The sequence below is a fragment of the Dermacentor albipictus genome, chromosome 9 (genome assembly GCF_038994185.2).
Source record: "Dermacentor albipictus isolate Rhodes 1998 colony chromosome 9, USDA_Dalb.pri_finalv2, whole genome shotgun sequence".
Lineage (NCBI taxonomy): Eukaryota > Metazoa > Arthropoda > Arachnida > Ixodida > Ixodidae > Dermacentor > Dermacentor albipictus.
Window position 1 is genome coordinate 68,284,345 of NC_091829.1, and position 14,414 is coordinate 68,298,758.

General features: G+C 48.8%; 1 protein-coding gene across 1 annotated transcript; it reads right to left on the reverse strand.

Annotated features, from left to right (window-relative positions):
• Window positions 1-296: 296 nt before the first annotated feature.
• Window positions 297-6,477, reverse strand: LOC139049759 (uncharacterized). Its single transcript, XM_070525560.1, has 2 exons — window positions 6,275-6,477; window positions 297-2,064 (listed from the first exon to the last, which is right to left on the reverse strand). The coding sequence occupies exons 1-2, from the start codon at window positions 6,448-6,450 to the stop codon at window positions 1,656-1,658; spliced, it is 585 nt and encodes a 194-aa protein (XP_070381661.1). The 5' UTR covers window positions 6,451-6,477; the 3' UTR covers window positions 297-1,655.
• Between the last annotated feature and the right edge of the window lie 7,937 nt (window positions 6,478-14,414).

Genomic DNA, 14,414 nt, shown 5'->3' on the forward strand with positions numbered 1-14,414 from the left:
TCCCACACACATGTATATTCATTAAACACGTTTGATAGCCTGGCGACAAGTACCAGGCTAGTCTAATATTAAGCCATACGTGTTCATCGGCCACCGACAGGAAACGGCATGACCACTGTCGAAGAAATTCCTCTTCCCCGAGGGAGAACAACTCCTCTGACAGAAACGACAGTAGCTCATAGTAGAGCCTCTCCACAAGTGGAAACACAGCGCGGCGACGATGTCCCGCGGCAACGGCCTCGCACCGGTTACGCCACAGACAAAAAGCGCCCGCAGCAAAAGTCACGCAAAGTGGCAACGTGAGCAGCGGCCAGATTTAATAAAGCGGTTAACTCCAAGGCTACGGAAACGAGCATGGACGGTCCTCCAAAATACTCTAGCAACAATGCATTGCAGCAGCACATGCTTGTTGGATTCTTGAAGGGGGCATCTAAGGCACCGCAAAGATGAGACTATGCCCCACCGCTCTAGTCTGTCACGCGTTGGCAGCACTTGCCACCTTAGACGCCACATGAAGTCGCGTAGGTGGCCAGGCAGAAATGACGCCGGTATTGCATCCCACGACCCATTATCGGAACGTGCGTGGCGCGCTGGAAGAACTAGAGAAGAAATAGAAAAGAACTAGAAAAGAACTAGAGAAGAACTAGAGAAGAACTAGCGAATAACTAGAAGAACATTCTTGCAGTGTGACGTGGCAACTCCCCCGGAGCATCACCACCACCGTCACCCTCATCTGTGGCCCCGGACAAGATATACGCATTTCAGTGATCTCCAAGCACACTGTATTGCGTTGCTTAAAGAGCTGACAGTTCTACCCTCTCAAGTGACAGGGAGCGTCTGCGAAGGAACAAAGCAAGGACATCCGCTACGTCCGTGTCGCTTCACCATGTGTAGTGGAAAATGCCTGTAGTGTTATGAAATTCGCAGACCAAGCACGTGTAAGTTTAGATCACAGTGAAAGCCACCACTAGACTCTCAAAACAGAAGCATCACGAAAATACACGCGTAACGCACAAACTTGATAGTCTGATAACCTTCCCCATAGGAGACCAAGTCACCACGAAAAAAAGAGTAATAAAGAAAGGGCATGTGGTGTGCTGTCTTCGTTTGAAGAAATACTTACGCACAGCTCGTGTGTCGAGCTAATAGTGTCAGGACACCATTTCCACAGACCCGAGAGCCCGTAGTGGCACCTGTGACACACTCGAGCTGATTGTCAAAAGTGTTCACCTCAGTAGTATTTCTGCGCAGATCCTGAGGCGCATTAAGTTTTACATGTATACCCCGTAAAGCTCGAACGCGGTGGCAGTCTGAAACTTGGCACAAGCATAGCGGAGGCTCACGTCGGCCGAGAGTGCAGTAATTTAAGCAAATCACTTCGACACGTCCGGTGCTAGCGACAGTAACAAAAATGAGCAACACTATCTACACAAGGAATTAACACGTCTTCTTACAAGTTCGATAGCGGAGCTTGTCGTACAAGTTACTGAGCACCAAGACCTAATTCTTCGGAAACGCAGGCTAAAGCACAAATTAACACGGCCACAAGACTTCCAAAGACGTCACGGAACGGCGAAGGAAGACGAAACAGAAAAACTCGGGAAAAACGTCCGAGCAGAATCTGCCTGTGTCCTACAAGCGCGGCCGTCGTCCCGTCAGTCCAGCTGGTCGCAGAACACCGCCGCTCGCATCGGACCCTCCTTGGCGCAGGCGTAGGCCTCGCTGAAGCCGCTGAGCAGTCGCAGCATCTTGTTGCCCTTGGTCAATTCGTCCGAGCCGCAGTGGTGGTACACGGTGGCGAAGAAGAACAACTGTCCCGGGCTCAGGTCCTCCACACCGGCCGGGGGCAGCTGCTTCTCGGTGCCGGACGCCTCTCGCATTTCCTCGAGAAACACCCTGTGTGCCATGTGGATGCCGGCCATTGGAACCGCGAGCTGCTTCCCGGCGTTCTGGGCAGCGCACTCCAGGAAGGCGGCAATCGCCGGTGGAGCGGCCACCTCCTGGGCCTCGGCGAAGAAGATCTCGGCTGTGACTGAACCCAATGACGTGCCCAGGGAACCGTACCTGCACCCCGTAAGACCGCTTGAGGGTCGCAAACATCTCACGTCACCCTGCTTAGCAAAAGGAGCATGTGACGGAGCAATATAATAATGCATATATACATATATATATATATACATATATAATATATATATATATATATATATATATATATATATATATATATATATATATATATATATATATATATATATATATATATATGCATGCTCTCTTATCCCCATCTCTACTTTTCCACTTCGACCCGCCACAGTGTTAACGCATTAATAAACGGAATCAGAAACTATCCTTGCAGCAATTGTATACCAGAAGGAGTTCTGAACATAGAAAGCGGCAACGGTGCTGTAAAAAGTCGCTATGAAGCGTTCCGTATCTTGTTGAGCAGTACCAAATTTCAGAAAAAGATGTCGGATCCCTGAATTGACGCAGGTATTTGTGCCCCACTCAGCCAGGCATGTTTCTGAGCAAGATTTATTCATCGCAACCGCTTATGTGCCACAAACATAATTATGAACGTGAGGCTGGGAACTACAAAACAATAGCCTGCTTTCTATTCACTAGAGTTCACTGTCGGGAAGAGCTTGTCGAAAAAAAACGAAAGACTCGAATCTCTTTTGGGAACACCATCAGGTGGGGCCTAAGAACAAACTGCAATGGTATTTCTTATTGCCTAAATTCGTTCTAAATGAAGACTATAGTATGTTGGAACAAGGTCGGCAAAGCCGCAGGGCTGATACTTGTCCAGTTTTCCAGAAACATTTGAGTAGAACATAAGCGGACGAAGCACGCATACGGTGGTTAGCGGAAATGACGTAATTCCCACCACGTCGCCTCCCAGATTTTTCCGTGCACCGCGGGCGCCACGCGTTCTCGGGGGTCCCGCCTAGGAGCCGGACTGGTCTTCAGCGTCATTTCCGTCGAGCGGCAATCTCGGCGTTTTTTGTTTTCTTTTTTTCAGTTTTGGTGATATTAAAGAGCTTTTTGTGACGCATTCACTCGTACTTCAAAAATGTAAAATTTTGAACGGAGGTTGCGCCCCACCTCCTCTACATGAGCTTTGCCGTTCTACACGGTCGAACATTTTCATCGCAGTTGGACTTTACGGAAAAGGAGGATTTAAGCCCGTTCTGTAACCAATATACTCATCATTTTGGAAGCATCGAAAATGTGGTATTGTCAGCAAGAGACCGAGAGAAATCGACAGCAGATGGCATGGGGCTGCTCGATCCTTTTCCATCTGATGACAGGTTGCAAGGGCACCACGCATCAGTTGCGGCGCAAGTAGTGGGAGTACACGTGTCATAACATTTCGTTGCCGGTGCCTATGTACTTTCGCCTTCTCCGCCACGCTTTAACTACGCAAGGACAATCATCAGGCTATCGTGGAAATTTTTGATGCCGAAGTTATAAGCAGCGTTCATGACAAATTTGTGGACGCTCCGTGAGTAGCACTTTCACACACACACAAAAAAAGCTGCAGTCCAGCGCCCATCGCGTCTAGTTTGTTTCTTTCTGGGCGTGTCTGCTACAGTTTTGCGCGGTGTATAATAATTAAAGCTCCCGCCACACCAACATTCCTCCTTACCACCGTGACGCCTTTCATTCCCCATTCGCCGCCAACACGGCTTTTTCCGCGGAAGAGTTGGCAATCCTACTCTCGCAGTGATCCTATATACTCCCGTTTTGTCTAAAGCGTTCGTTGAACTAGGACTACGAAAAACTGTTCATACAAGTCAGTTTCCGGCTGTTCAAACTGTTCCATGCAAGTCGGTTGCCCTCTCAGAAACCGGCTTTCGTACTTTGCGAAAAGCATGACACGTGCACCATACTTCTATATCAAGTACCTAACACTTACTGAATGGTAGCCTTCTAAGTACTGCTTACTGACGCTAACATTAAGGCAAAGTTGGAGCAGCAGATTGAATACGGTGGTATCATGAAGATGGCAACATGACATGAACAACAGCATTTCAAAACCGCCAAAAGAAACATTAGATTCGATCATTCGATGGATGCATGGCTTCTATTATAGAAAACAAAGAGCTTCGACGAAATTTATTACCTTTCATAAGAATCGGGTGCCCGATACGCGTCTATCTCCACGGTAACGTGGAGCAGCTACTTTCAGACACGTAATTTACTTGTTAAAACTAAATAATTGGGTTTTAAGTGCCAGGACAAGGATTGGCAATCATGGGGCACGTCGTAGTGGGAGACGGCGGAATAATTTTGACCACCTCGTATCGTTTAAAGTTTACCCAATGTACTGTACACGGGTGTTTATGCGTTTAACCACCGTCGTAATATATATTAATACTGGAATACTGGGACCGTATTGTAGTACGGTGGGAAAGAAGTACAGGTACGTACACTTAAGATAAATTGGGCGTACTAAAGAAATAGCTGTAATAAATGGACATTGTCAACATATTTTATAGAATATATGTGTTATCAGGGCGAGAGTTCAGCTTGTAAAACTGTGCCTTGTGGGATTCCTCAAGGTTCCATTATACGCCCATCTTTATTTATATGGCACATAAACGACATAGCTAACATCCGAAGTACTCCTTCGGTTGTATCATATGCTCAAGACACTTCCCTATTCTTTTTTTTCTTGGCGCAAATCTTTGTGATGTATTTGCGCATGCAAACAAATGGTTTCATAAACTGTCCTGCCGGTTATATGCAAATGAACTGTAAATAAACAGTCGCAAAACAGAACGTGCCATATTCCGGCCAAAACAAAGAATAAGTCGATACCTAACAGTTCAGAACTGAAATTTAGAACTGAAATATTGCTAAGCGCGTAGCTTAAATGAAATTTCGAGCTATTTCTTCTCACGGGAACTTGAACTTGTCGAGCCGCGTTGAACTCATTCGCAAGGACATTAGTAAGACAACAGGAATAATTAACATGGCACAAATTTATGATTCGATAAGTTTTAAAAGACAGTTACAATCTTGCGTGCATTATTGTTTTCCCCTTTGGGGTAGTGTATGTTAAAAAGTATACCTTACGCTCTTATTAACATCACTGAAAGGTCTATACGGTCTATTTCTAACTTGTACTTTCTTGACCACACGAAACCTTCCTTTATAAAACTACGTATACTGCCCAGTTAACAATTGTTTAACTACATGTCTCGCCCTTGCGGCTTTCCGGCTGCGATATTTGAATCGTGAGCGATTCGATGTTACTGACTGCGAAAAATGAGGCAGACAAAATTCGAGACAAGATTGACCCCGCGACCTTGCGCAACCCTAGGGAACGCAAACTTTACTCTCTCAAATTAGCTCTTTATTAAGCAGTAATTTCTGTCCTACTGAAGAAACTGAACGCCATTTCGTCAGCTTGCGCCTTTAAAAGGTCAGCAAGCAAAATCTTACCGGGCAACCTGCAACTTGCGCTAAACACGCAAGCGTCATGTTAACAACTTAAATTATTTATCTATTTTGTGAGCAGGACATGCGCGCTGCTCTAAAATGCTGATGGTATTTGTATAACCGCTTTACTTTCCATTCTGCAGATGCTTCAGCGTTGCTATTGCCTGCGTTTGTAATCGTAATTTTTCTACACAATTTTACATTTTTGTATACTCTACAATCTTTTGTAAAGCTACAGACTTTTACCCCTTTCGTCGGGCATAGTCTGAAATGTATGTGGGTGATGTAGCCCAGTCAAGTACATCGATACCATTTGACGCGCGTCTCCTCAGAATGCTCAAATGTCTCAATTATAAATTTAAAGAAAAGCAGCATTGCCTACGTTGTGTGTGTGTGAAGGCGGACGAGTTACAAAAACCCTTGAAGCGGCCAATTTACTGTCTAGCTCATGAACATTTATAAATTGCTGATGTATCACATAGTAGGGCAAGGAAGTGTACAGAAGCCTATATAGTGATATACATCGAAGCGTTACTGAAGATTATTTGGAACACGACACATGCTAGCTAAAGCATTCACTCGGACGCCGCCACGACTCCGTCATCACCTGGAGCAGTCACTCTGCCGACTTTTAGTAATAACAAAAGAGGAAACAAAATGGATAACGAACAGGGATGGTTGCGTAATTCAGTCCTATAGTTGGCAGGCGCCTTTCGCGGGGCCTCCTCTTTTCCGCATGTGCGAATGCAGTTCGCACGCCTCGTACTAGCCTTTCGTGCTCCGCCGTATTCGGCTTCTCCCCGTTACATCATTCAAAGTGAGTGCTTACCTTGGACTTCCTGCGTAGTTGCTGCAGGTCCATATCGGGAGGTTTTCTCGGAGACCACAGCAGTCGAGAAGAAGCGTCCAACCGGTATGAGCACTACTCGCGGTTGCACGATCTTCTTCACTGGGCTCGACCTCGCGTTCTCGGGCGTCGTGGCCTTTCTTTTTCTTTATTCTCATCTTCCTCTCTTTTGATTACTTCATATGTAGAAGCATGGGAGGGTAGCCTCGTGCTTTCTTACTCGTCTTCCTTTTTTTATATATGTAGAAGCATGGGAGGGTAGCCTCGTGCTTTCTTACTCGTCTTCCTTTTTTTATATATGTAGAAGCATGGGAGGGTAGCCTCGTGCTTTCTTACTCGTCTTCCTTTTTTTATATATGTAGAAGCATGGGAGGGTAGCCTCGTGCTTTCTTACTCGTCTTCCTTTTTTTATATATGTAGAAGCATGGGAGGGTAGCCTCGTGCTTTCTTACTCGTCTTCCTTTTTTTATATATGTAGAAGCATGGGAAGGTGGGCTACGTTAGAGCCGGCTATGCCAAAATCTCAGAATCATTACCTAAGGAAAGCTACACGAATAACGGCGCGTTTGTTGTTGTTGTTGCTGTTGTTGTCTCTTAAATATGGAACGTGCCCGCAAAAACTGATTGTCGAAAGTTCGAATTAGAAGAAATGCGCTCTGAATTGGTTGTCGACTGGCATGGGGTTAGGTATTATCAACTTTAAGAAGAAAGCAACGTAAACATGGCCATGGAATCCTGGCCCTAGACGTTGTGTCGGCAGCGGCAGGCAAGCGGGGGGCCTCGACCAGCGAACGCGCGGCTAACGCCGGCGCAGTAAAGGAGACGCGGAGCGAACTGCTCCCGTTGAAAACCGGAACGAAGACTCGACCGACCCTCGGCCGTTTATTCTTAAAAAGGCTTCACACGCCAGATGACACCTCCCGATTGGTCCAATGTTCGTCACATGACAGAAGGGGGGTGCGCCATCTAGCTAAACAACTACAACACATACATGTGCGATGACACACAGATCTGACAGGGGGCGACACTATACTACATCATCCCCCCCTGGAAACAAAGTAAACATACAGTGAAACGCGCACACAAGACGCGCACTTAAGTCCACAACAAATTCAATCCGTCCCCGCCCAAATTCACATACGCGCGCACCAGTCTTGGGCACCAAAACACAAGCAGTCACTCAAACAAAGTCCAACAAGGAATACGGCACACAACTCACTGCACCGCAACAAGGAGCACTTTATACCTGTGTTTATGAAACATGTGGATTGTCCTAAATGTGACAGCGAGGCCCCTAGCCGTGGCATTTCGAAGACGGCAATGCGCTCTACACTACATAAACAAAATCGAGCCACGGAGGCCGTTTTATTGATATTTGGGGTTTTACGTGCCAAAACCACTTTCTGATTATGAGGCACGCCGTAGTGGAGGACTCCGGAAATTTTGACCACCTGGGGTTCTTTAACGTGCACCTAAATCTAAGCACACGGGTGTTTTCGCATTTCGCCCCCATCGAAATGCGGCCGCCGTGGCCGGGATTCGATCCCGCGACCTCGTGCTCAGCAGCCCAACACCATAGCCACTGAGCAACCACGGCGGGTCCGAGGCCGTTTTCTGTTACGATGAGGACGCGTGCGTACCTCAGAAGAACTTTCGGGTTTGCGACGCGTTTCGGTCGACTTTAAAGACCCAGTCGTCCCACTATTTCCCTCCCCCTGGTTGGAAAACTGAATGTGGTTGTCACTCAAAGCTGGAGAGGGTTGCCCAGGAAGCTCCTCTCGACGTCCCAACAAGTCCTGGGAGGCTACCGATTCCCACACGGAATCAGAGACGACTGCTGACTGTGCAGACTCGGAAGTAATACAGTCAGATGCACTACTTAAGCGATGCCTATGAAAGGACGATGTCACGCCAGAAGAGTCGTCGGAATGACTATCCAGGTTTGAATACGAGTACAAAAAATCTTTATCAGTCGTGGCCAATGTACTATGGTTTGAGGTATCTACTACTGTGGTTAACTTACACGCATGCCACGTCTTCCCATCACTGAGTAGAAAAGTAGATGGTCCTATCTGGGCCTTGACCTTACGAGGTTTACTGTACTTAAAAAATCCTTTCCTGTTAAATCTAATTCTGACAGTGTCTCCCACCTTGACACGAGTTGCCTGAGCACCTCTACGTTTGTCTACGTACTGTTTAGTCTGCCACTGTTTCTGCAAGACCCTTTCTTGAACTTGAGACACAATACTGTCCTGTTCCCGTGAATCTACACAGAGCCGCATGGTTCCATCCTTCTTGTGCACCACCACGAGTGGAGATACCCACTCAGAAGCCTCGACGCGCTCGATGACGTCGCAGTCCTCGAGACGTCGCAGTTCATTTGTCACCTGGTCACGGAGAGCCAGGGGTAGTCTGCGCAACTTTGACGATACTGGTTTCATACCTTGCCGTCGATGTATTCGGTGCACGAAGTTTTTGACGAGGCCCAACTCGCCACTGAAGAGGTGATCAAAACCCGGAGGCACACCTGTGGGGCTCTGTACTGGAGGAAGCATAGCCAGGCAGCATGTCAGCGACGTACCGTCGATTTGTATTCCCAAGCGCTGGATGGCGTCAAGACCCAGCAGTGATGTTCCTGTAGACGTTACATGGAACGTGACTGAGCACGACCTTTGAAGAAACTGGACAGTGGCTTGGAAAAGGCCTTGAATGTCGATGCGTTGCCTGGAGAAATTCCTCAAGTCCACTGCTGTTTTTGACAGTCTGTGCTGTCGACCAAAGTGCTTCCCAAAATCCTCAGCAGTCATCAATGAGACAGACGCTCCTGTGTCCACGAGCAGCTGCATGGCGACGTCGTTAACCGCGACCGGGACTTGTAAATCCCTTTTAGCTTCCAAAGTGCTCACCGTCAAGACAGACGCGGACGGCTGTCCTGCGGAAGTTGAAGACAGCGTCTCTGCGGAAGAGACGTGCTGAACAGTACGGGTTTTTCGGCATACGGATGCAAAATGGCCCAACGTGTGGCAGGCGTTGCACGGCCGGTTCCTTGCGGGACAGTTCCTGTATGTGGCAATATGCTTCGTGCTGCCACACCGGTCGCATGTACTGCGGTCGAAATTAGGGTCCTTTGCATCCTGTGCTTCATTGCGGGTCCCGGAGGAGCCTCGCGGAAAATGTTGATAATCTGGACGGCCTCTTGGAAGACGTCGGCCATCTTGGCGGCTCCTCGGAAAAAGTCGGCCATCTTCATGGCCTCCCGGACTGCGTCGGCCATCTTCATGGCCTCCCGGACTACGTCGGCCATCTTGGCGGCTCCCCGGAAGAAGTCGGCCATCTTGGCTCGTCGACGGAACGCGAAGTTGCGATGCCTCGATTCTTCGTACATTTTCGGAGCCGAACGCGCGGTTCGCTCGATGCAAGGCTTCTAACGAGCGTCCAATTTCTTCTGCCTTGTCCAGGGACAGGGTTTCGCCATGGGCCAGCAACTTTTCGCGAACGCTGGCCTTCGCTACCCCATGTATGATTTGGTCTCGGACGCGCTCGCCATATCTTGTGCCGAAGTTGCACTGTACCGCCTTCTCCTTCAATGCGGTCACGAATTCCAGGAATCCTTCTCCTTCAAACTGCTTTCGGCTGGTGAATTCGTGCCGTTCCGCCAGGACATTTGTTGACGCGGCGAACAGCCGGTCAAGCCGCTGTAAGAGTCTCGGAAACTCTGACGCTGGCGGGACCGCATCACTTGACGTTGACGCTGCGCCGGTCGACTGCCTTTCCGCTTCGCATGAAGCTGACGCTGCGCTGGTTAACTGCCTTGCTGCTTCCTGCTCCTCGGCTGCAAAGTGCTTCCGTTGTCCCTCATGCCCGAGAGCGCTGACGAGCGAAGACGCTCGTCGCGCGTCCGTCCAGTCGCCGCCGCCGGCCGCTTCGAGGTGGGCCTGAAAAATTTTTTTCCAGCGGTACCAGGGAATTAACGGAGGGCCGGGCACTTCAAGAAAAACGGGAAGGTTCGCCGTAAATGCCATGCCGGGTAGCGTGCAGGAGGCAAGCCGGAGCTCGCCGCAGGAATAGGCAAGGAAGAGCAAGGGGGAGAGTAGGCCTAGGCTCGGAAGCCTCGCGACGCCAAGTGCGTCGGCGGCGTTTGCCGGCCGTGCAGACACGGAAGGGACGCTTCACTCACGAAGCTCGTTCGTTTCCAGGGGCTTCGGTCGGAACCGTTGCGGGAATCCCATCCTCGTCGCCAAAAGATGTTGTGTCGGCAGCGGCAGGCAAGTGGGGGGCCTCGACCAGCGAACGCGCGGCTAACGCCGGCGCAGTAAAGGAGACGCGGAGCGAACTGCTCCCGTTGAAAACCGGAACGAAGACTCGACCGACCCTCGGCCGTTTATTCATAGAGAAAGATATTTCAACAAGAGCGGACACTCCCATAGAGCCCAGCGGCCGAATTGACTGCAGCACCCCAAGCGGATGTTGTTGACTTCTTCCGGTTTCGGTTTTGGGCGCGCGCGTTTTGAACACCAGTTGGTACCCGCCGCGCTGGCTCCGCTGCTCAGCGCGGCATTCATTTTTTTTTTCGCTTCTGCTGAACCTCGCGTGGCCTTGGCGTGGAGTCGTTTCATTAACAAGTAGAAATGATTGCGATTGACCTTTACAAGACTGCGCCGAATGTGTCACGTGCAATTTAATAAAGAAAACGAAAGACGTCTTCTGAAATAATGAAATGTTTATTTTGCTCTATATAAATGCTCGTTCCGGGCTTCTTCTGCACTCATCCAAAGTTGTGGCACCAGGTAAGCAGCAGTCGTTGCCGTACGATGCTCCACCGGATGCCATCAGCTGAAAGAAAGTAAATTACAAGCATGTATCATTTCGGTATATTGACCTAACAGGAGTATTGCGTGTAGAGGCGAAACGTGCGTAAGTGGTGAATGAGCGGCATTATAGATAAATTCACTTTTACGTACATTTCGCAGCAAAAACAATGCCATAAAATCTGAACATGCGATTTTCAAGCACCCCTCCTTTCTCGGGCATTATTTCCTGCACTTTAAGTGCACAAATACACGGGTGACTGCGCGTTTCCAAAACAACTTGGCCTCAGTCGACACGATGGTACGCCAAGTACACAAAGGTGGCTACAACACAGGCTCAGCCAGACCATGTTACACGCTCGCAGAATGCCTTCTAATCGCACTCAAGTCAGACTCGTAGGTGCAAAGGCTGTTTTCTGTCGTTCAGAACACATAAATGGCATGTTCTTGAGCTCCTCCGTGTTATCTTTTAGGCGTCCTGCCGGCGCATGCAACACTCCCGTGTTATCACTCTCGGCAATCGCTCGTCGCGTTTTCGAGAAGCGTGAGTACCGAAATAAGGTATATGTTGTTGCAGGGCTATAAAATGCGTCACAAACTTGTCCCACTAAAATTCAGTACACGCAAAACTAACTCACTACGGCCGGCTTGCTTTTTTGCTAACAGCTTCACAACCCCAGGCGCGGCGAGAAAGCCTCAAGAGATCCCAAAAAGTTACCAAATAAATTACAATACTTTCGGGTCAGAGAATGCGTCACGAACTTCTACCAGTAAGATTCAGTACACGCGAAACTAACTGCGGCACACAGCCGAGCTGCTTTTTGCTAACTGCGTCAATAAGCCGGGCGCGGCAACCGTGCTTCTAAACTGCCCCAAATATAACGACGCTAGTTACAATAATGTTGGGGACCACAGAATGCGCGAAAACTTGTCTGTCTTAGGCGCTACGACGTAGTACACGCATGTACACGCGCAAATGCGTCACACGGCCGAGCCGGTTTTCGCTTACTGCGTCAATAAGCCGGGCGCGGCAAGCGTGCCCAAAAACTACCGAAATAAGTTACAGTAATGTTGGGGCTCATAGAAAGCGTCGCAAACATCTCCCAGGACGAGGCATTAACTCAAATTAACTGCGTCAGGATGGCGGAGCTGTTTTTCGCTAACTGCGCCACTCGAACTAAGCCTAAATGTGCTTAAAATACGCCGCACACTGTCAAACACAATTTCTCACCTTGCCGTAGTGCAGTGGTGCCGTGTTGAAATGCAGACGATACGCAAGAAAAGCATAGAGAAGGCCGGGAGCCCAAAACAAATGGGCTATATCCAAAACAGACGGGTCGCCGAGCACGCGAGCTTCGCACGTACGACCGGCCTCGCTCACTCCTGCGGCTTGTCTGGCGCATGACGTATGCGCGCGTCTGGCGTGCCGCTAGCTTGTTGCTAGGCAACGCACCAAAAAGTTGCAAAGTATAAGTTCATTTACACGCAAAGCTTTTTCACTTTTAGTGGGAAGGAATAAAAAAAATAAAACGTTGGCTGGAAGTTTATTTCACATTCTTTTTTTCTGATGTTCGCGTCAACTAACGGATGTTGTTGAAACTAGGCGTGACGTGTTTCCTGTTGCCAGTTTTTGAAGAGTGTCCCCTCTTGTTGAATTTCTTTCTCTATGGTTTATTCTTAAAAAGGCCTCACACGCCAGATGACACCTCCCGATTGGTCCAATGTTCGTCACATGACAGAAGGGGGGTGCGCCATCTAGCTAAACAACTACAACACATACATGTGCGATGACACACAGATCTGACAGGGGGCGACACTATACTACAGTGGCCACCTCAGGATGACATGCAGAAGATCGCCGGCTCTTTTTCTTTATTTTTATAAAGTTTATTTCTTTATCATCATCATTGTAAACAGTAAAAACAGCTCCAATTTTCCTGGGTTGCAGTGGTTTTGTATTCCCTTTCTTTTATCGCGAACTCAAATTTAGGCTACGAAATGAAGAACGATCCTGTATGTTTGTCAGTCCATTCGCCACGCCATATTTTACGTCGTCATCCTCGTTCTCTTGCGGGGGCGGGTCAATGGGGGCGCGTGATAGGCCATCGGCATCAGGGTGTTTTCGTCGGGACTTCTAGAACACAGTGATGTCGTATTCTTGCAGTCTGAGACTTCACCATGCCAGCCATCCTGAAGGGTCCTTTAAATTAGCTTTAAATGGTCGCTGATGACTCTGAATGACCTGCCATATAGGTAAGGGCGGAAATTTGCTGTAGCCCTAATGGTGGCGAGCAATTACTTCTCAGTCGTAGAACAATTGCCTTCGGCTTTCGACAGCGACCAGCTAGCGTAAGCTATTACCCGTTCAAGCCTGTTTTCCCTCATGACTAGGACGCCATCGAGGCCTAGGCTGCTGGCATCAGTGCAGATTTCGGTGTCGGCGTCCTCGTCGAAGTGCGCAAGTACCGGTGGCGACTGCATGCGTGTTTTGAGTTCTTTAAATGCGTTATCCTGCGGCGTCTCCCACTTGAACTCGACATCATATTTGGTTAGATGTGTCAGTGGCCCAGCGATGCGTGAGAAGTCCTTTACAAAGCGCCTGTAGTGGGCACACATGCCAACGGCTCTACGTATTGCCTTCTTGTCGATGGGCTGCGGGAACTTAGCGATGGCAGCTGTCTTTTGTGGGTCGGGGCGGACACCAGATTTGTTGATTACGTGGCCTAGAAACCGAAGCTCATCGTAAGCGAAGCAGCACTTTTAAGGTTTCAGTGTGAGCCTTGATGACTTGATGGCCGCTAGTGCTGTCGCAAGCCGCCTAAGCTGATCGTCAAAATTTCCGGCGAAGGTGACGTCGTCATCCAAGTAAACAAGACAGCTCTGTCACTTTAATCCTACTAACACCATGTCCATGACGCGCTGAAACATAGCAGGCGCCGAACACAGCATAATTGACGTTGAAACGTAAGGTTCCGTCCTTTTTTTCACCAAGACAATAGGGGATGCGCACGGGCTTTTCGATGGCTGGATGATGTCGTCGCGCAGCATTTCGTCGACTTGTTCTCCTATGGCTTCACGTTCTGGCTTCGAAACTCGGTAGATGCTCTGGCGGAGTGGTCAAGCGCATTATTCGGTGATTTTGCGATGCTTTGCCACTGGTGTTTGTCAAATCCTCGATGACGTCAAAAAGCAGTCTTCGTGTCGTCGAAGCAGACTTCTTAGCTGCTGCTGCTTAATCATGGGGAGACTTGGATTTATGTCGAAGTCTGGTTCGGGAACTATGGTCGTCGGGCTAGATGCGGCAGAATCTGAGA

Excerpts from the sequence above, each read along its gene's own strand:
- LOC139049759 (XM_070525560.1), bottom strand. The coding sequence starts at position 6,450 with ATGAGAATAAAGAAAAAGAAAGGCCACGACGCCCGAGAACGCGAGGTC. Across the intron at positions 2,065-6,274 it reads AACTACGCAGGAAGTCCAAG|GTACGGTTCCCTGGGCACGT; the intron begins GTAAGCACTCAC and ends TACGGGGTGCAG.